Genomic DNA, 22,595 nt, shown 5'->3' on the forward strand with positions numbered 1-22,595 from the left:
CAGCTTCAAAGATAAATGCCTTCATTGGATGGTCTGACCATTTGATGTATACATGGAGCTTGGCTTTGTAGTTCTTCAGAGCTGTATTTGGCTATACATACAGGCTGGACCAAACTAAACATGACATATCTCGGTTTCTAATTCAAGTGTCCTCTGGGTCCTGGTGCTTGACAAATACGCCTTTTCAGCCTTTGTAGTAAGGATCAATAGTGGAGGGGAGCGTTTGCCCTTTGCAGGATCGTGGAGGTTTCTTCTCTTGGAGCACCTCTGATCATAAAAAGGGAAAAAGTGGAATTCTGCACAATTTGGGACTTTTTGTACATCATATGTTACTCTTTTAGATGATGTATTTTTACTTTTTTAGGTTATTGTAAGCAATATATATATTATTTGTTTTTACATTGTAATAATTGGGGATGCTTTAAAATATCATGTTATAACTTTACACTTTTCAGTTTTGGTTTTATGCACAGCACATAAATATATAACAGTAGATACAAATGCAGAATAGTATGTTCAGTTCAGCCATAAGCCTGGAGGTGGGGGTCATATTCCTCTAAAAGTCAGTTCATGATTGAAGTAGGTGGCACAAGGGTAGAATCACAAAGGACGGGTCAGAATACACGTTATCTGTTAAAAAAAAAAAAAAAGTCCGCTTTTACAAAAAAAAATAAATCCACATTTTTTGCAAGTAAAAAAATATGCATTTATTTTTTATTAGCGACCTGTAAAGCATTGCACCCACGATCAGAAGATCCTGGGTGTAATGTCATGGTCCTGCAGACTGTCTGTGTATCTCTCTGGCTGTACCTCTAATACAGGCAGGCAGTCACACTGACAGGAAGCTTAATGAAGCGATCAATAGCACTCTTGTAGCTCATTAAGAACTAAAAGCCGGCAGCTGCAAAGGTTGTTAGAATTTGTCGTTTTTCCAGTCACAGGGCACCCTGTCAAAATGGGGACTCGGGGAAGGGGGGTGCGGCAACTGCTGCATTTGTAACATGTTACAAGTTACACCCCGAATATGAATGTAACATGCTAGGCTCAGGAGAGCATTGTACCTGGAATGCTTGTTTAATAACCACTTTTGGGCATCTCAAAGACATAAATAAAATCCACTTTTCCTGATATAGATCTAGGGCACAACAGGGAATCTTTATGAAAAAAAAGTGCACTATACTCAATGCTAAAAGAACTAAATACTATGGGGCAGCACAGTGCCTAAATGGTTAGCACTTTCACCTGGCAGTACTAGGGTCATTGGTTCGAATCCCAACCATGGCAGCACCTGCCTGGAGTTTGCAAGTTCTCCCTGTGCCTGCGTGGGTTTCCTCCGGGTACTCCGGTTTCATCCCACACTCCAAAGACATGCTGGTAGGTGAATTGGATCCTATCCAAAAATTGTCCTGTGTATGTATGAATGTGAGTTAGGGACCTTCGACTGTACACTCCTTGAGGGTTAGGGACTGATGTGAATGTACTATATATATATATATATATATATATATATATGTAAAGCAGTGCGTAAATTGGCGGTGCTATATAAGTACCTGAAATAGATAAATAAATAATAAGTCTAATAACGAAATACATTCTACTTGTTTATAATACAATAAAGCTAAGTATTCTAGTTTGCACCTTTTCATCCAAATAACCTGGTCATGCCAAACATCTGTGGCATGGATAAAGAGGCCTTGATGTATGCATCATCTCACAGTCTCACAAACTTAAATTTTACCTTTTAACAAATACAACAGAGGATAGGTGGGCTTTGTTTTACATTTCAATCCATTGCCAATTCAATCCCATCATCTATTTTAATAGTCCCCTCTGTCTTTGAATGGCAGAATAGTAATAATATATTACCAGCAGAAGCTGCACTGTGGGCAATGAACCAGAAACTAGATGACAGTCTGTAACATTACTAGCATACAGTTAGGTTTGTCGGTGAAGATATGTTGATAGGAATGCAATTAGGTGAAAGCCGTGAGGCATACAAATCAAAGTGCAACAGGCTGGCAAGGATTATATTCATCTAGGTAAGTGCGCCGTCTAGTGGTGCATACTGTATTTACAGTAGCTGTACACCATAACACACTATTTGGGTTGATTTACTAAAGGCACATAGGGTGCAAAGTTTAGTCACAGTGGTGAAAATTCAATTTACAAAGAATATGCAATCATGTGCAAAGAAATTTAAAAAAGAAACAGCATTTGTGCTTGCACATGATTAGATGATGGATGCCAACATAGCTTCATTACATTCACGAAGTTTTAGTAAAAAAAAAAATCACTACTTAGTGAACAATCAATTTGCCTTTAATAAATCAACCCCTAAATTTTCATCTCTTATGAGATCCATATAAACATAGTAAGGGAAAATACTCTACAGTGGATATAAAAAGTCTACACACCCCTGTTAAAATGGCAGGTTTCTTTGATGTAAAAAAAATGAGACAAAGATAAATCATTTCAGAGCTTTTTCCACCTTTAATGTAATCTATAAACTGTACAACACAGTTGAACAACAAACTGAAATCTTTTAGGTGGAGGGAAGTAAAAATAAAAAACTAAAATAATATGGTTGCATAAGTGTGCACACCCTAAACTAATACTTTGTTGAAGCACCTTTTGATTTTTTTACAGCACTCAGACTTTTGGGTATGAGTCTATCAGCATAGCACATCTTAGCTTGGTAATATTTGCCACTCTTCCTTGCAAAAACACTCCAAATCTGTCAGATTGCGAGGACATCTCCTGTGCACAGCCCTCTTCAGATTGACCCACAGATTTTCGATCGGATTCAGGTCTGGGCCAGTATTGACTGGAATTTGGAAATGTTCATAATTCCCTCTACCTTGACTAAGGCCCCAGTTCCAGCTGAAGAAAAACAGCCCCAAAGCATGATGCTGCCACCACCATGCTTCACTGTGGGTATGGTGTTCTTTTGGTGATGGGCAGTGTTGCTTTTGTGCCAAACATATCTTTTGGAAATATGTTCAACCTTGGTTTCATCAGACCATAACACGTTTTCACACATGCTTTTGGGAAACTTCAGATGTGTTTTTGCAAAATTTAGCCAGACTTGGATATTTTTCTTCGTAAGAAAAGGCTTCCATCTTGCTACTCTACTCCATAGCCCAGACATATGAAGAATACGGGAGATTGTTGTCACATGTACCACACAGCCAGTGCTTTCCACATATTCCTGCAGCTCCTTTAATGTTCCTGTAGGCCTCTTGGAAGCCTCCCAGACCGGTTTTCTTCTCGTCTTTTCATCAATTTTGGAGGAATGTCCAGTTCTTGGTAATGTCACTGTTCCACCATATTTTCTCTACTTGATGATGACTGTCTTCACTGTGTTCCATGGTATATCTAATGCCTTGTTGATTCTTTTGTACCCTTCTCCTGACTGATACCTTTTAACAATGAGATCCCTCTGATGCTTTGGAAGCTCTCTGCGGACCATGGCTTTTGCTGCAGGATGCGACTAAGAAAATGTCAGGAAAGACCTAAAAGGACAGCTGAACTTTATTTGGGGTTAATCAGAGGCACTTTAAAATGATGGCAAGTGTGTACTGACTCCTATTTAACATGAATTTGATTGTGATTTGCTTAATTTTGAACAAAGCGCCATTCCCAGTTATAAGACAGCGTGCACACTTATGCAACCACATTATTTTAGTTTTTTAGGTTTACCCCCCTCTAAAAGATTTCAGTTTGTTTTTCAACTGAGTTGTACAGTTTATAGGTCATATTAAAGGTGGAAAAAGTTCTGAAATTATTTACCTTTGTCCCATTTTTTTACATCACAGAAACCTGACATTTTAACAGGGATGTGCAGACTTTATATCCACTGTACGTACAGCATAGAAATATGATGTGTTAAGCCAAAAAAAGACAAATATGAACACTGCAGAATTTTCAAAACTAGCAGGCATTGACTGCAGAGGATAATATCATGGGAGAAGAGATTAACAATAACAACAGGTAAAATAAACTGCTTGGCTTTACAAAAAGTTTTTGGTTTGTTTTTTTAACAACTAGCAGATATAAAAGACACAAATTAATGAAGTTCTGTAATCAATAATACAGCATTACATTTATTTTTTAATTGCAGGCAGTGTAAGTAATCAGCCCCTTGTAGTCCCTGTACAGCAGGGCTGGAGTGTGAGAGGGACAAGCAGCACAAAATCGGTCCATGTGCTGGCAAGAAGCATGCTATGAATGGAGAAGGTGGGTCTTTCATTCATTATCCCATCCTCCGATCATAAATCGTTTTTCATTCATGGAAGCTATAGTACAGCTTCTATGAATGGAGATGGGCAGAAAGGGTAGGCACAGTTGTCACTCATAAGGAATTTGTTACAGATCTGTCGGCTCTATTAACGCTTTCCACACTGGAACATTATGGAAGTGGTGGTGGAAGAGGCAATTGGAGTAGGAAGATTTCAACTAATGCAGGAATCACAACACCAGGGACACATCAGACTAATAATAAATCATGTCCCTTGGGCTAATCTTTTTTTTTTTTTATTAAACTTAGACTTTATTGCCACTTTTTCATAGTCTAGGGCAATGCATACAATTAAAGTACAACATTTATATAAAATTATACTACAGAGATGGAAGTGAACTGCTTGAAAATGAAATCAACCAATTCTACGACTTCTATACACACTTTTATTATTGTATGTGCCAAAGAACAATGAAGGGCACCATCTACTGGCCAAAGATTGATATTACAGCTGTGTTCCCTATACAGGCATGCAGCAAACTGAATCGAAGATCTACAGTATGTATATGCTCTCCGTGTATGGAATAATTATACAAATGAACAGTTTAAACAATTTTATTCTATTCTTTAACAAACTATATACAGTAACTGTACTGTATACAGTAACCATGACAAAAACCTTTTGAAACTGCAGTCTGACGAACATCAGATCCCATAAATTCTGGCCCTTACTCTCCCACAATCCTGGAAGCTCATTGAATGTAGCAACAGTAGGATACTTGTAACATCTCATCACACTCCAGATATTGCATACATGTAAATATGCCATAAGGTTGAGCTTGGAGCGATCAGCTCCTGTTCATTATTTGTTATCTATCTCTTCACAGCCTGATAATAAAATACTGTTGATTACTGTAATTCAAAACAGAAATTCCAAGACGCAGGTGGATGACTCATAAGCAGTGACTAATAACTATTTGAACTATTCGGTCTGAAATTTCATTCAGAGAAATTACGTTTTAGAACAGGCAGCCACTATTGTAGCTTGGCTCTTAAGCTACCTCAGAGTACTCTGGGAATCCTTTGTCATTTATAAAATCTTGATTTGTATAATAAACAGTGTCTATGCATTTAACTCCAAAACATCTGCAAATGTTACTTTTTGTTTTGATTCACCCATATTGCTTTATTGCTCCAGGTTTGGCTGGGACTAGGTGTATGCTCCAGAAATTTGGACATCACTATATCTAAGGACATTTCTATCCAAAACACTTAAAAGATTTTTGATAATTTAATTTTAGCTCAATAATCTTGGCCTTTATGGGAACTCTGAGACTGTTCTGGTTAATCCTTTTTGCATGGGGAAGACCTGGAACCCTAGAAACACCACGGCCCATTATATGTACTGAGATCATTGGGGGTAGTTATCAGTATTTTAATGAATGACAGAGGCTTCTAATGCTTACTAACAATAATATCATAGTACCTCATTTTTATCATATATACATGCTGCAATGCATCAATATAATATATGCAGGGACCATGTTTTAGGCTTCTTAGCATATTAAGAATTTTAAACTCTTAATTGAAAAAATATAATATAGTGGAATGCTAAAACTCATCATTTTTCCATGTTTATTGTGCAAAACTAGATTATTTGGACAACAAAATGACCTTTTCTAAAACTGGTAATTCCTCCACATCACTTCTAATAACTAAGGAAGCCACTTTTAAACACTTAGAACTAAGTGAAGGGATTGTGAGGGACAAAGTATATGACTGTCACTTGTGATTTTATCTAAAAAAAAATTAGTGTTAGTGTTATGCCAGGAGTAAAGACAAAATATGTGAAGCCCATATGGAATCAAGCAAAGCAAGTGAGGAGTATAGGAATTATGGCTGCATGACAATTTTTGGAGTTTGGAGGTGGTCATAAATTAATTTTAATTGCACATGTACAGTATATGCTTAAGGTGGAATCATTTGTGGTTTCTAAATGTCTATAATGTTTAATATGAATCTCAATAAAATGATTTTAAAAGTTGTATGTGTAATGTTGTATCCAAAATTAAAGCAAACCTTTTTATTGTGTTTAGGGAAAGGCAAACTCTGAATGAACAGGCTGCAAGTAACCTGATCCTGATCACGAATAAATTACTTCTCTGCTTAGGCAGGCCATGTATTATGCAATTTTCTTTCCTTCAATCGAGGGTTAAAGGAAAGAAATTGCTTGATTCCGCAGCGCTACTGTGTTCTGCCAGCACCTGCCGCAAGCAGTGATCAGGTGATAAAAACCCGACAGACTGTTTCTACGAAGGTTGATCGATGGACTGACTTCAGTACAAGCAGCCTGCCTATTCAGGAATCAAATTTCGATCCATCTGTGGCTGGCTCTACACTGCATTCTCCCCTTGGTGACTCACAGGTTTGAAGAGCCTAGTAACATCGGAAATAAGAGCACTAATGAATAAAACCCACATCACTGGATTTTAAGTTAACCCTAAGCAATCTCCTCTGCATGTGTTTACATTGTCCTTATATAACCAGCTATGCCTACCATTAGTTAACAACATATAAATACACTATATTGCCAAAAGTATTGGGACGCCTGCCTTTACACACACACGAACTTTAGTGGCATCCCAGTCTTAGTCTGTAGGGTTCAATATTGAGTTGGCTCACCCTTTGCAGCTATAACAGCTTCAACTCTTCTGGGAAGGCTGTCCACAAGGATTAGGAGTGTGTCTATGGGAATGTTTCACCATGCTTCCAGAAGCACATTTGTGAGATCAGGAACTGATGTCAGACAAAAAGGCCTGGTTCTCAGTCTCTGCTCTAATTCATCCCAAAAGTGTTCTATCGGGTTGAGGTCAGGACTCTGCAGACCAGTCAAGTTCCTCCACCCCAAACTTGCTCATCCATGTCTTTATGGACCTTGCTTTGTGCACTGGTGTGCAGTCATGTTGGAACAGGAAGGGGCCATCCCCAAACTGTCCCCACAAAGTTAGAAGCATGAAATTGTCCAAAATGTCTTGGTATGCTGATGACTTAAGGGTTGCCTTCACTGGGGCTAAGGGGCCAAGCCCAACCCCTGAAAAACAACCCCACACCATAATCCCCCCTCCATCAAACTTTACACTTGGCACAATGCAGTCAGGCAAGTACCGTTCACCTGGCAACTGCCAAACCCAGACACGTCCATCGGATTACCAGACAGAAAAGCGTGATTCAGCACTCCAGAGAACACATCCCCACTGCTCTAGAGTCCAGTGGCAGCGTGCTTTACACCACTGCATCCAACGCTTTGCATTGCACTTGGTGATGTAAGGCTTGCATGCAGCTGCTCAGCTATAGAAACCCATTCCACGAAGCTCTCTACACACCGTTGGTGTGCTAATCTGAAGGTCACATGAAGTTTGGAGGTCTTTAGCTATTGAGCTGGTTACTTTTGCCCACTGTGCACGTCAGCATGCGCTGACCCTACTCTGTAATTTTACGAGACCTACCACTTCATGGCTGAGTTGCTGTTGTTCCCAATTGCTTCCACTTTGTTATAATACCACTAACAGGTGACCGTGGAATATTTATAGCAAGGAAATTTCATGGATGGACTTATTGCACAGGTGGCAACCTATCACGGTACCATGCTTAAATTCACTGAGCTCCTGAGAGCGACCCATTGTTTCACCAATGTTTGAAGAAGCAGTCTGTATTTCTAGGTGCTTGATTTTATACAACAATTTAAAAAATCTCTCTCAGCGTACTAGTGGCTCATATCCTGTAAATATACAAAATGTCCAGGAGTCCATAACTGTATAACCGCTTAAGTGGCTGCCATCCCAGAGTAAGCCAACTCTATAAGGATAATACGTAGAAAGAAAAAAAGAGAGGCGCCTTCTAAGTGCAGTATTACACAGTTTAACAGACCACAAAAGTTATAAAAATTCACAATAGTGAAGTGGTTAAAAAGCCCATCAGTGAAAGATGATCTATGGGTATGCACCCGTCATCCATATCCTGCAGGGATCCGTCCGACTGCAATAGGGACCACCGTGGATGGTACAGAAGGTCCCAGAGCGCTGTGGATGGTAGGAAGTCCCAGGACACCGAACGTGTCTGTGACCAGTGTGAACTAAAAGCCGTGGCGCACGTGACCAAGGGGAGAGGTCGGCAACCAAGGAGGAGAGAGGCAAGGCTACACACGCTGAGCTAGCTGCTCCTTCTACAGGCCTGTATGGAAGGATGGATGGAAAGAAAGAAGGGGTGGGTAGAAGGAAGGAAGGGAGGGGTGGGTGGGTAGAAGGAAGGAAGGGAGGGGTGGGTGGGTGGAAGGAAGGGGTGGATGGAACAATCAGGTATGTTCTTTGCAGCAGTGGGGGTGGTGACAAGCAGTGATCTCCTGTATGGCTTTTAATGAAGCAGCTGGAAGCCGTTTCTCCTCCTCTCCCTCCTGTGACTTCCAGCTTCTTCATTGAAAGCCAGTCAGGAGATCGCTGCTTGCCACTGCCCCCACCCCCGCCCTCCCACACACCCCTAGTCCCTAAACTGCTAACCGCCCCACCTTTTTTCCACTCGTGGGTGAGTGGAAATTTTGAGGGCTGCAGGGATGGTTGGCAACTCCCCTCTGGGAGGATCGTTCAGACCCCCCCCCCCTTCCTTATCTACGCTTCTGGTTGCTGGTATGCTGAGATATAGCTGCTGTATGTGTGTCAGCATGCAAGAGTTGGTTACAAAAAGACTCACAATAAAAGACACTGGCGGTTTCTGACTATTGGTTAATTGAACTTGCCTCAATAACACATATTTGTGGCTCTTGGCGGTCTTTGTCCACAGGGACCTTTGCTTGATTCATCACCCACTCCTGAATGGCATCAGTGACATGTGGGACCACTGTAATAAAGATGACAGCTTTAATCAGGCATGGAGGACATTACTAAACATGAATAGAACATATACGTGCTTAGAAAGTAGCAACCCCAGTTCAGCAGCATCAGGGCTAGTTTTAGGCACACATGACCTGTGGCCACCCAGTAATGGGCTATCCTACAAAATAACCCACAGCTCTTCACTCTCCCCTCTTGAGCAGACCAGGCATATATTTTAGGGATGCACCGATACCATTTTTTTATTGGCAATTGCAAGTACCGATACTTTTGGTCAAATACTCGCCGAAACAGAGTACCGATAATTTGCAGTGCGATTTGTATTAGTGGATGCAAATTGTAACGCAAAGAATAGCATGTGATTTGAACAGGAATGCGATTCCTGTCCAAATCGCATGCGGTTTCCCCACTGCTCCTGTGTGAACCCAGGCTTGTCATAGCCAGAGTTCACACAGAAGCAGTGTGGGAAACCTCCTTGCAGGCATCCCATGCTGAGTCTCAGTGGTAGGAGAGGAAAGAAAGCAGTCGGGATTTGAAATCTCGGCTGCTTTCTTTCCTCTTGCAGAGATGACAGTTCGGGCTAGACGGCATCTGATTATTCAGCACTATCACATGGAATACATGCAAAATAAAAGTCTGAAATTACACCTAGAAATGCTGATGCCCAAACATCAGTACCGTGTGCAAGAGGCCTACATTCGCCAGACACTGTTCCAAATATTTTATCAGATGATGAAGATTCCCTGCTCTTTATGAAAGCTACCTCAAAGGGTGTTTTGTCCAGCATATTTATAGAGCCATTTCTCATAATGACAACTGTGTCAAAAGTAGAAACACCAGACTTGCAACAGTTGAGCAACCACTCATAAAGCTATGGTTCTTGTATCCACAATATTCAAGCCACAAGGCTGCAGCTCTGTCTTAGCTCAACAGAAATAGTATCAGCAATCTTCAAGACTGAGGTGCGTTTGCTTTACCTGGGCGGCTATGAAACCTTGGACCTTGCTTATTTTGTTGTCTATTAGAGAAGAGCTTGTGCTTCCTCCAAAATCATCTCTATCTGAATTCTGAACTCGCTCTCTTTTTTTACTCCAGTGAACTGCTGGCTTGTTTATGTAAGTTGCAGGGTGCAAATTACCTGGCTGGCAACACATTGGAATAAAGGAGCATGAGTTCAGAGTTCGGCAAGATATGCATTTGGAGAAAGAGCTCATCTCTATTGTCTATATCAGTTGTCCTCAACATTTTTGCTCCTGAGGAACCCTTGAAATAATTTTCAGAACTCCTGTTAAACCAAATTGACGGTCAGTGGGAAAAATGCCTCTTACATTGATGGCCAGTGGCAAGAATGCCCCACTTACAGTGATGTCACAAATCTGGTTTTGTCAAGTGGCATTGGCCCTGGTACTATGCAGGCACCATCAAATGGGAGGTCAAGCAGCCACAGCACAAGGGACCTCTGGAGGAACCTAGTTGACAAAGGTTGATCTACATATACAGCTAGAATCAGATACTATTTGTATGTAACAAGCAGAATTTAAAACAATATTTAAAAAAAGAATGAACATATTTCCCAATATCCGGTATACAACTTCAAAGGGTCACTGAAAGAAAAAAACAATTGGTTTCATGCAGTCAACCGTATGAACTGATATGAACTGAAAAATATCTACAACTCCAAGCCAGAGATCCTGGAAAGAACAGATAACAGACAGCTGGGACAAAAGCCAGGATAGGCACACCTTACTTAAATCAAACAATGCCTGTAAATAAAACTATAAACTGAGTCAAATAAAACTAAACCAAAACTAAGAACTGAATGTCTTCACCTACACATGAAACCAAAAACATGCTTAGATATTTTAGCTTAGAAAGGATATGTCATGACACTGCACACATGTAAATGAGGAAACAAGCATATATTGTTATAGAATGTAAGCATGTGATAGAGGACATCGGAGTGTATGTAAAATATATAAAAGCCACAATTACATAGATACATAGTTAGTCTGGTTGAAAAAACACACAAGTCCATCAGTTCAACCAATAAAAGGGGAAAAAAGAAAAACTTGTACAATCCTATATACACAATCCTATACAGGGCTGGTGCTAGAATATTTTGTGCTCTAGGCAAGACCAGGTACTTGCGCTCCCTGCCCCCCCCCCCAAAAAAAAATTAATAACGATTCGCTGCCGTCGCCCTACCTGCATCGCCATTGGCGGCTAAGGATGTCAATCACTAGGTCCTGGCCGGAGATTCCCCGCCGGCACCCGGCAATCGTCGAGGAAAGCCGACAGGGGAGAGACCTGTGTGGAAACAACACAGGTCTCTCTCCTGCCAGCAAAGACATGCTGGTTTGTACTTCTCTGCACAGCATGAAAATACAAAGCAGCATGTCTCCATAGTAAAACAGCACACAGTACACATAGTAAAACACACACACAGCACACAGTTAACCCTTTGATCGCTCCAGATGTTAACACCTTCCTGCCCAGTGTCATTAGTACAGTGTCAATGCTTTTTATTAGCACTGATTACTGTATTAGTGTCACTGGGGATGTCAGTGGCGGTTAGTCAGTTCCTGCCCTGTTTCAGAATGCCCGCCGCAGTCCCGCTATAAGTCACTGATCGCCGCCATTACTAGTATAAAGAAAAAACAAATTCCAGTATATATACACTGCCATTTGTATACGGTATAACGTTCATGTAAACCAACTAATTTACACGCATTGTGATTTTTTTTTAGCAAAGACATGAAGAAGAATACATTTTGGTCTAAATTTACGATTAAATCTGATTTTCTAAAATATATATATATTTTTTTTTTTTATAGCGCAAAAAATAAAAAACGCAGAGGTGATCAAATGCCAACGAAAGAAAGCTCTATTTGTGGGAAAAAAGGCCATAAATGTCATTTATGTACAGCGTTGCATGACCGCCCAATTGTCAGATAAAGTAATGCAGCACCGCAGCACAAAAAATGGTCTGGTCAGGAGGGGGAAGGGCGTGAATCTTCTGGAAGGCAAGTGGTTAAAGAGTCCCTAAACCTTAGAAAAAATGGCTTTGAAATGACAGCGCTCAATTATTTTAGGATCCGTGGATGTATGCCACCTGGTCCAGGGTGCTTAATTCACCGTTATTCTGTCTAAATATTTCTGGACCATGTCAATTTTGAGCCATTGTGGATCATTTGGGGCTGTGTAGATTCCATCCCCATTAGGAACATGAGCTCTCCCAAGCTCCTTTGTATACACAATGTTTAAAGCTGAAGCTTAGCTATTGCATTTTCACAGCTTGTACCAATGCAACTGTGCATATACCATACCTATGGGATCCCTTTGGACACTGTAAATCACTATTGGGCACAGCTACTCCAGTGATCTCCACTTGCTTCCAGGTCCCGTGCGGAGCGGCTGCCATACTGCATTGGGAACACAGGAGGTCTCTCGCTCAACACTGGCCCCATTTGGGAAACACTTTGATTGGATGAGGTGGAGAGGCAGGGCGTTGATGTCACAATCTCCACCTTAACCAGAGAATACTTTGTATTAATTGAGAAAATGCAAAGTATTCTCCAAATGGCGACACTCAAGATGGGACCGGAACAAACACAGCAGTAGTGGTTCCTGTTACAGTGATTTCCAGCTTCTATGGGATCCCACAGATATGGCACATCCATACTTACACTGGAACGAGCTGTACCAATGTAACTATGTATAAGTTAAATAAACTTCAGCTCGAGTTTGCTTAACTGAAACAATCCTTGTTTGCTTTAATAAACATTATTTTCAGCAAAATCAGACACAAATCGTAATGGTCACTTGCTGAGCGGTGGGGATCGATACTCCCGTAAGTGCTTAGTTTGTACAGTGCCATTGGCTCCCACTGCTGTCAATCACAGGAGCCATTGGCTCCCACTGCTGTCAATCACAGCCAGTCAGCCAATGAGGAGGGAGAGGGAGCAGGGCCAAGCCGCGGTTCCGTGTGTGAATGGACATATGGAGTAGTGGGTGCCCCCATAGCAAGCTGCTTGCTGTGGAGGCACCCGACATGAGTGACGAGCCAGGAGAGCCTGCGGTAGACCCAAGAAGAGGAGGATCCAGGCTGCTCTGTGCAAAATCACTGCACACAGCAGGTAAGTATAGACATTTGGTTTTTTTCCACAAAAAAAAAATTTACCTTTAAAAGAAAACATTGAGCACAACATCTTTTATGAGATTTTAAGATCTACTTTAAAATGGTTGAAAACCCTTATCTATAACCAGTGAAGAAACTAACCTCAGGTAATACACAGAGATTAAACTAATCCCCCTACAAAAGTTGCACCTGTTTATTTGTAGCTATTTGTTCGGTACATCCTTGTAAAACTCAGAGATGAAAAGTATTTTTTATAGACTCACAAAGCAGGGGGTGAGAGCTGCAGTTACAGTGTACAAGAGCTCTGAGAGCTGTTGGAAGGAAGGGACACCCCCCCTTTCACATAGCATACAGGAACAGAGCTGAGGCTGTCACCCTCCCATGTCACCATTTTTCTCTTGGTGTCAGAAAAACTTATCAGAGGTGACTCATGCTACTAACAGAGGAATTGGTCACTTAGTGATTTGGAGAGAGGCAAGTAAACGCTATAGAAATATGTGCTTTGCCAATCCCTCCACTGGCTTCCCATTGTCCAACGGATAAAATTCAAAACATTAACATATAAAGCCATTTATATCTCTGCCCTAAATTACATCACTGATCTCGTCTCCAAATATCACCCAAACCGTTCTCTCCGCTCCTTGCAAGACCTCCTACTCTCTAGATCCCTTGTCTCCTCCTCCCATGCTCGTCTCCAGGACTTCTCCAGAGCTTCCCCCATCCTCTGGAACTCTCTACCCCAATTTATCAGACTATCGCCTACTCTGCTCACTTTTAGGTGATCTCTGAAAACCTCTCTCTTCAGGGAAGCCTATCCTGCCCTCAGCTAATAATGGAATCTTCTACTCTTCCAACCAGTCCATCCCCCATAGTTACTACCTTTAGTACCACTAGCCCCTCCCTCCTAGATTGTAAGCTCCAAGGAGCAGGGCCCTCCTATCCCTCTTGTATTGAACTGTATTGTTGCTGTATTGTCTCCCATTATATTGTAAAGTGCTGAGCAAACTGTTGGCGCTATATAAATCCTGTATAATAATAATAATAATAATTTGTTCAGTTTTCATGCCTGAGATTTACAACCACTTTAAGCTTCCAAGACAGCTTACATTTGTGAACCATCGTCAAGTGCTAGTGGTATAGATCACCATCTGCCTAACCTGAAATACAAATCTGACCAGTATAATCAGCTATTGGCCTAGTGACTGCCTAAGCAAGATGAAGCACGGCAATCAAATGCTAGTGAGGAGATGAAGTATATGAGTATGAAGCCAGGCCATGGAACAAAATTCGGTTGGTTCTGAAGAGACCGACCAAATTTCAATCCATATATGAGCACCCTAGTTGTACAGAAGTCAATCTACTGAGACCGGGGTCCCACAGGAAGCCCCGAGTCCTGTACTAACGGTCGGGACCTGATTGCTGTGATAGCCTCTGACTGGCTATCACAGTGATCAGTCACTATGAAAAAAATAAAATAAAAATACCTAGATAATGGTTTGACATAGGTCAGTGCAAGGGTTAGTGTTAGGGTCAAGTAAAAGGTCAGAGTAGGTATTTTTTTTTTTTTTTTGGGCAGGATTTTTTTTTTTTTAATTTTAATTAGTATAATTGTCAGTTACTGTCAGTGTGTTTTAGGTAGGATAAAAAAAAAAGCAAAACGTGCACTTTTGTTTCTGGGCTGTACGACGAATACGGGTACATACAACAACTAACATACACCTATGTGGTATTGCTGCAATCATCCGGAGCAGGAGAATATATTTTGGGTTTTTTGGTGGGAAGTTATGGTAGAAGCAAGAAATATACAGCTAACATTTTAAAAAATTATTTTTTTTTTTACTACTTTGGGCCAATTTTCCTTTGATAATAAAATTAAAAAAAAGGAGATATCCATTACCGTTTACCACCAAATGAAAACACAATTTGTCCTTAAAAAAACAAGGTATAATTCACCTGGATGTACAAAGTAGTCATGATGATATGTACGGTTTTACTAACACATGTCAAAGTTACAAAATTGTGCTTAAGCATTAGCATTTGTTTTACCCTTAGGTGGGAAGGGGTTAATAATAAACATGTCATATTTACCTGCACTGTGCAATGGTTTTGCACAGAGCTGCCCCGATCCTCCTCTTCTGGTCTGGTCTCCCACTGAAGTGCCTAGCTCCTCCTCTTCTGTGACTGCGCCATAAGACGCCGCTTCTTATGAGGGCACTCATGCAGGCTCAACCTCAAGCTGCACTGCCTGCATCCAAAGACACAGACAATATGGCTCAGACCTGCTCCCAGCTCCCTTGTAAGAGAAGCCAATGGGCTCCCACTGCTGCCTCTCTGTCCTTTGAGGACAGAGAGAGCAGAAAGAGATACAGCTCTTGGACACAGTGCTGGATCGATATCGGGATCAGGTAAGCATTTTGGAGGGGCTGGGATCCTGATGACATAAGGTTTTTTTACCTTAATGCAGAGAATGCATTAAAGTAAAAAAAACCTTAAGCCTTTAGAACCACTTTAGGTTAGTTAACACATGCTGACACTATTAAATTTGGCCTGGGTATCTGGGGCATCTAGGCATCAGTAACATCTGGTCATGAAGGGTTTAGTGCTGATTCACACATGTGTGGTACGGATTGCAGCTCAGGTTTCAAAGCTAAATAAAACAGTAGTTGTTCAGCAGTTCATGTCAGGTTTGCATCAGGTCAGGATTTTTTTCTTGTCACACATATGCGGTTTATAAACAGTTCCCATAGAAGTCAACAGACTGTACTCCACACCTGAACCTGAAGGCACTGCTCAGAAATCGAACATGACTCTCTTTTAAAAACTGCACTGAAACCGCACTGAATTCACACTTGCAGTGCACCATAGGAAGCAATTTTATTTCACGTCATGTGTTTTGGATGCGGTTCAAACTGCATCCAATCCGTATATATGTGAACTGGCACCTAACAAACCATTCAATTTATCTCCAATCAAGCAGTCCCTTGTATTATATTGATTGATCTACAAGAGTTTACACAATCAAATTGAAACGTGTTGTCAGCCTAAATAAATCTTTTACAAATTACTTTCATTAGTGCCCCATTCACATATATGCGGATTGGATGCGGTTTGAACCGCATCCAATCCGCATGATATGTAAAATAACATTGCTTCCTATTGTGGCTGTTCACTTATGTCCGATGCACTGGTGGTGTGGATTCAGTGCGGATTGACAGAGTCATGTCCGATTTCTGAGCAGCACGGTCCGGTTCAGGTGTGCATTACAGGCTATTAACTAAACCCGGCCATAAATGGGTCAAATTCTGAAAGAATTTTCTTTCAAAAATCTTTTCTAAGAATTTTTGTTCGAATTTTACACCATTAGTGGGTCACAGAAATGACCAATTTTCATGTGACCATCGAATTTAAGTAATCAGGCATGTTGGACATTTTTTGCAAAACGAACAAATTTCGAATCAATGATGGGAGAATCGTGGCAAGAAATATAAAGCTGTGACCTGGAAAGAAAAGAAAATTCTTGGCCACGAAAATTGCTTTCAGTAGCAACATGAGGAGAAATTGAACGCTTGGTTGGTTGAATTTCAAAATCAATGGTGGCACCATCGCATTACAAAAAACGTACAAAATTTCCAATTTTCTAAAGAAAATTTGTTTGGAATTCGACCCATGTATGGCCTGCATAACGGTTTTTAAACAGAAAAAAAATGTGTAAACAGGATAAAATCCTGACCTGAACCTGATGTAAACCTGACCTGAACCGTTGAACAACTACTGTGTCAATTAGCTGTGAAACCTGAGCTTCAATCCGCACCGCATGTGTGTGAATCATCTCTTACTAAAGCATATTAAATGTCATTAATCAATCATGTTTAGCTGACACAAGTATCCCATTATAGTACACAGGTAAGACACTCATAGCACGGATCACCTTGTACAGTTTTTCCCAGGTAATCTCCTCTCCGCTCTTTGTTAATTACATGTTGATAAATCTTCCCTGTGGTGATATTATTGTCCTTGTAAAGGCTGATATCCAAGAATCTCTCATAATTCCCCAGATCCAAATCCACCTCTCCCCCGTCATCCAGCACAAAGACCTCTCCTGGAAAGCAAGAAAACAACATGGCAGAAAATATGAAGGTAACATAGAATAAATGTATACTATAATATAACAGGCCATCTGGAGAATCCTGACAACAATGGGTGCTGTAGAATCAAAGCATGGACAAGCAGTCCCCTGTGCACTACTACAGTAAGGAGCTCATTTATGGCCTCGCCGGTTTAGAAAATGGCAGGGAGGTTTCCTGCACCGCTCCTGTGTAAGCTCAGGCTCAATGTCACTCAATGAAAAGTGTAGGAAACCACGTGATTCAGACAGGAATTGCACCACATTCCTGTTCATATCGCAAGCGATTCTTTGCAGTGGGATTTGAGCCCATTCATTTTGTATGGGCCTGAATCGCACAGCATTCCTGTTCAAATAGCATGCAACTCTCTGCAGTGCGATCTTAGTGCATTCATTCATTATGGGCTCAAATCTCACTGCAGAGGTATCAGTTTGGGAAGTATATGTACGAATACTCATGCCAGTACTTAGTATCGGTGTAACCCTAATGAAAATATTCCTTGCGCTACACGCAACATAATGCTGTGCAGTGGTGTATTTAGGTTTCGTGCTGCCCTAGGCAACACAAAAATTGGCTTCCCCCACGGAGAGACCCTGACACTGACAAACAACCCCCTCCCCCACGATAAGAGCCTGACATTGCCAAACAGCAAGCCCCCACCCTACCCAAGAGAGCATTCCACTACCACCGCCCCACCACTGCCTTGTGGTAAATACGCTCCTGTAGCTGTGCACACTGGAGTGAAAGCAATACATCTAGGGCCATTATTCACAGTTAACCCTGAAGTAACAACATGTAGGAGTTTTTGAAATGTCACCTGTGGAAAACGTTTTTTGTTGTTTTACGAACACGCACAATATTTTAGCTTGACATGCTAGGTATAAATAGGGAATCAGGACCTCATTCCTCCTGCTGGTGATCCCTCTAGTGATAACCAAAGGCCTATATAGAGGTATCAGGACCTGCCAGGCTGCATTCTTTGCTGATTTTGGAGCATGACATATCAGAATAGTGTGAACATGCTTTATATTTATTACTGATTATAGAACTATTTTGGCTAAATATGTTTTATATATATATATATATATATATATATATATATATATATATATATATATATATATACAAAAAATATATTTCTATGTATTACTGAGTATATACCATGCTCATAAGGTGAAAAGGTCCCAGCATCAATATTAATGTATGGGTCGATTTTAATGGCAGTCACTCTCAGCCCACAGGATTTCAGGATTGTGCCAATGCTACTTGCAATGATGCCTTTTCCAATGCCAGATATGACACCGCCAGTCACCAGTATGTACTTCATTGGTGCTCTATGTGCTGTGTAGTAGCGCTGAAAAAGAAATCTGAAATGTAAAAAAAGAAAATAAATATTACAGTGGAAGGGATGATATTATACAAATGTGAAAAGATATCAACACTTTTTTTACACAGATCTGTACCTATGGTATCTTATTATATCTATTAGGGGTTCACGATACCCTTTTTTTTAAGTACCAATGCTTTCGGTCATGTACTCGCCGATACAGAGTACCAATACTCTGCGGTGCAGTTTGCATCCACCCAAAAAATGAATGGGCGCAAACTGCACTGAAATGAATGGCATGTGATTGGAACAGGAATGAAGTGTCATTCCTGTCCAAGTCACATTCTGCTTCCCCACTGCTCCTGGGTGAACCCAGACTTGTCATAGCAGGAGTTCCCACAGGAGCGGTGTGGGAAACCTTCCTGCACCGATCCCATGCTGTCACATAACTAACAGCCATAGCTCTGGGGATTTGAAAACTCTGCGGCTCTCTCCCCTCTCCTCACAGCGGGTTAGGTATCTTCTGATTTTTAATTTGCTTATATCACATATCAGTACAGACTATACGGTTAATAGAAAACTCTATTCAAAATGGTGTTTCCTAGTGCCGGGTCTATTTACTGTTTGTAACCCTGATGGGGAAATCTCCCCTTATATCTTTACTCCTGTCACTGGTCTCCAACTGGTTCCTTCATAGGAATATATGAAGAATGTTTTCTAGAGAGGTGCTAGGAAAGCAGCTCATAGCAGTTGCTATCAAGGCTGGAATGGGTGGTCTTTCTGTAGATCTTCACTCTCTTTACAAATAACAGCATTTCCAGATATTTTTTTGTTTTCTGCAATGAAATTTTTGCTATTCATATAATTCAAGGCTTCCCAGGCGCCACGTTGCCATGGCGACTAGAAATTGCATCCTGGTGCCGGGTTTACACACTGCCTTCTATAGGCTTCAATGGGAAAACGCCTCCCATAGGCTTCAATGAGAAAACGCCTCCCATAGGCTTCAGTGGGAAAACGCCTCCCATAGGCTTCAGTGGGAAAACGCCTCCCATAGGCTTCAGTGGGAAAACGCCTCCCATAGGCTTCAGTGGGAAAACGCCTCCCATAGGCTTCAGTGGGAAAACGCCTCCCATAGGCTTCAATGCAAAAACTTCAGTAAATAGCAATCATATGTGAACACTTATCTCCGAATGCCACTCTACTCTATCACTTGCAAGTCTGGAGCGCACTGCTGCAAACTCGCACAGGACCCTTTTGATAATGGCACTCAAAACACAATGCGTGTGAATCGCATCTGCGTGAACTACCTCAATAGGAACACATAATATCTAGATTGTCGTGCAAATCTGAGTTTCAAAATGAATCCAGAATCACATGTGTGTGAACCAGTGCAGCTCCATTCACACCTAAGCGTTTTGAGATCGCAGCACAATCACTGTAATTGCAAAATTCATGTTCAGGTTTCATTATTTTCAATGGCGCCTAACACTTGGTGTGGTTTTGCTGTAATTGTAGTGTTACAAATCGCATCGTGTGAAGTCCTGGGCACTGCCAACCCACTCTACGTTAAAAAAAACTGGCTTCTAACTTGTTTAGCTTGCTCCTAGATTCAAAACAAATTTGTCAAGCCCTGATATAACCTATACATTAGAGCAGTCTTTCTCAGCCAGGGTTGGTGGTACCCTAGGGTTCCTCAAGAGGTTGTCCAAGGTTCCTCGAGCAGTGAGCAATTTCTAGCTCTCACAGAAGCTACCACTGACACCAGTGATGTTGTTGTCATCTGTAAGAGGGGGATTCCACCCAGTGACCATTACACTAATGTATCATGAGCTGTAGATATAGTAGTTATTAGAAGGAGTTTCTTCAGATCAGAAAGCTAGATCAAGGGTTCCTACTGAAAAGGTTGAGAAAGGTTGCACTAGAGGAAGCCACTGTTGGCTGGGGTTCCTCACCTCCTTTCTATTCACATTTCAACATCTGATAACAAAGGTATAAAGTACTGCTCATACGAAGAAGACATCCATAATCAAAGTTGGAGAATGCAGGATATTCAACATTGTTAAACACCAGACTAACATTTATATTGGAAATTCAACTGTTTGCACTTTTATCCAGTGGCGTCCTGATGCAGGTGCGGAGGGTGCGGCCAGCACCAGGTGACACCGACCACACGGGGTGACACCGGACCCGCTCCACAAAAAGGTAAGTTGTAAAGCAAGCCGACGATCCCCGCTTTCGGCTTTCTTTACAACTCACCTGTTCTTGGAGCGGGTCCAGTGTCACTCCGTATAGGTTGCATGCCAACGATCCATTTTGCTCAATTCGCAGATCCGATCCATTCTGCAGGGATCGTCGGAGGGGGTGTCACCAAGTGTTACCACACCGGGTGACACCTACCCTAGGGACGCCTCTGCTTTTATCTCATAACTTGTTTTCCCCCATAGTGACGAGAAAGTATGAAGGAGCGAGATGGAAAAAGTTTCTTGAAGAGCGAAAGCTATTTTCATCTAGGAAATTCCATTAATACCAAAAGTGAATGTTAAATGCAAGCAAAATGTTAAAGTATATAAAATTTTGACATTTGTCAATCTCTGTTGGCATTATGGAATGTACCAGTGAGCTGCAGTGTCTGGGTGGTGACGTCACCCATAGGCTTACTATGGGGCATCTGTTATCGGCACTACCTCCTCTACACTGAAGACACCTCTGGGAGCCGAACACATGACCGGACCAGAGCGCCCTGAGAATAGGTAAGTACAGTTGCAAGAAAAAGTATGTGAACCCCTTGGGATTACGTGGAATTTTGCATGAATTGGGCATAAATTGTGCTCTGAGCATCATCTAAGTCACAACAATAGAAGAACACAGTCTGCTGAACATAATACTACACAAACATTAGATGTTGCCATGGTTTAATTGCACATAACATGTAAACATTCACAGTGCAGGGAGGAAAAAGTATGCAAGGCCCTAGCTTAATGACTTCTCCCAGAGCTAACTGGAGCCAGGAGTGAACCAACCTTGACTCCAATCAGTGTGATGATATTGGAGGTGTTGCTGACAGCTGTCCTGCCCTTAAAAAACACACACCTGTTTTGGGTTTACTGGTTTCAAGAAGCACTGTCTGATGTGAACCATGCCTCGCAGAAAAAAGCTCTCAGAAGACCTACAATCAAGAACTGTTGACTTGCATGAAGCTGGAAAGGGTAAAACAAAAGTATCTCCAAAAGCCTTGATGTTCATGTGTCCACGGTAAGACAGACTGTCTACAAATGGAGAAAGTTTAGCACTGTTGCTACTCTCCCTAGGCGTGGACGTCCTGTAAAAATGACTGCAAAAGCACAGCGCAGAATGCTGCATGAGGTAAAGAAGAATCCCAGAGTGCCAGCTAAAGACCTACAGAAATCTCTGGCACATGCTAACATTTTTGTTGACACATCTACAATAAGGAAAACATTAAACAAGAATGGAGTACATGAGAGGACACCACGGAGGAAGCCATTGCTGTCCAAAAATAATATTGCAGCACGTTTGAAGTTTGCAAAAGAGCACCTGGATGTTCCACAGCACTACTGGCAAAATATACTGTGGACAGATGAAACCAAGATTGAGTTGTTTGGGAAGAACACACTACACTATGTGTGGAGAAAAAAAGGCACAGCACACCAACATCAAAACCTCATCCCCACTGTAAAGCATGGCGGAGGGAGCATCATGGTTTGGGGCTGCTTTGCTGCCTCAGGGCCTGGACGGATTGTTGTCATTGATGGGAAAATGAATTCCAGAGTTTATCAAGACATTTTGCAGGAAAATGTACGACCATCTGTCCGCCAACTGAAGCTCCGCAGAGGATGGGTGATGCAACAGGACAATGACCCAAAGCATA

The 22,595-nt window shown here is 41.5% G+C and overlaps 1 protein-coding gene across 6 annotated transcripts in view; it reads right to left on the minus strand.

Moving 5' to 3' along the window:
* Positions 1 to 22,595, minus strand: part of CTPS2 (CTP synthase 2) — a 306,531-nt gene that overhangs the window by 272,395 nt on the left and 11,541 nt on the right. For 5 of the 6 annotated variants that reach the window (XM_089693658.1, XM_089693654.1, XM_089693659.1 and 2 more), the window contains 3 exons: positions 18,544 to 18,749; positions 17,187 to 17,357; positions 9,027 to 9,127 (listed from right to left, as the gene is read on the minus strand). In XM_089693658.1, coding sequence (XP_089549784.1) covers positions 9,027 to 9,127; positions 17,187 to 17,357; positions 18,544 to 18,709 — 438 coding nt within the window. In that variant the 5' untranslated portion in view covers positions 18,710 to 18,749. The remainder of the gene's footprint in view (positions 1 to 9,026; positions 9,128 to 17,186; positions 17,358 to 18,543; positions 18,750 to 22,595) is intronic. The other variant, XM_089693660.1, reaches the window with a different exon arrangement.

Source organism: Staurois parvus, unplaced genomic scaffold (assembly GCF_062004578.1).
Source record: "Staurois parvus isolate SC_StPar_1 unplaced genomic scaffold, SC_StPar_1.0 ptg000635l, whole genome shotgun sequence".
NCBI lineage: Eukaryota > Metazoa > Chordata > Amphibia > Anura > Ranidae > Staurois > Staurois parvus.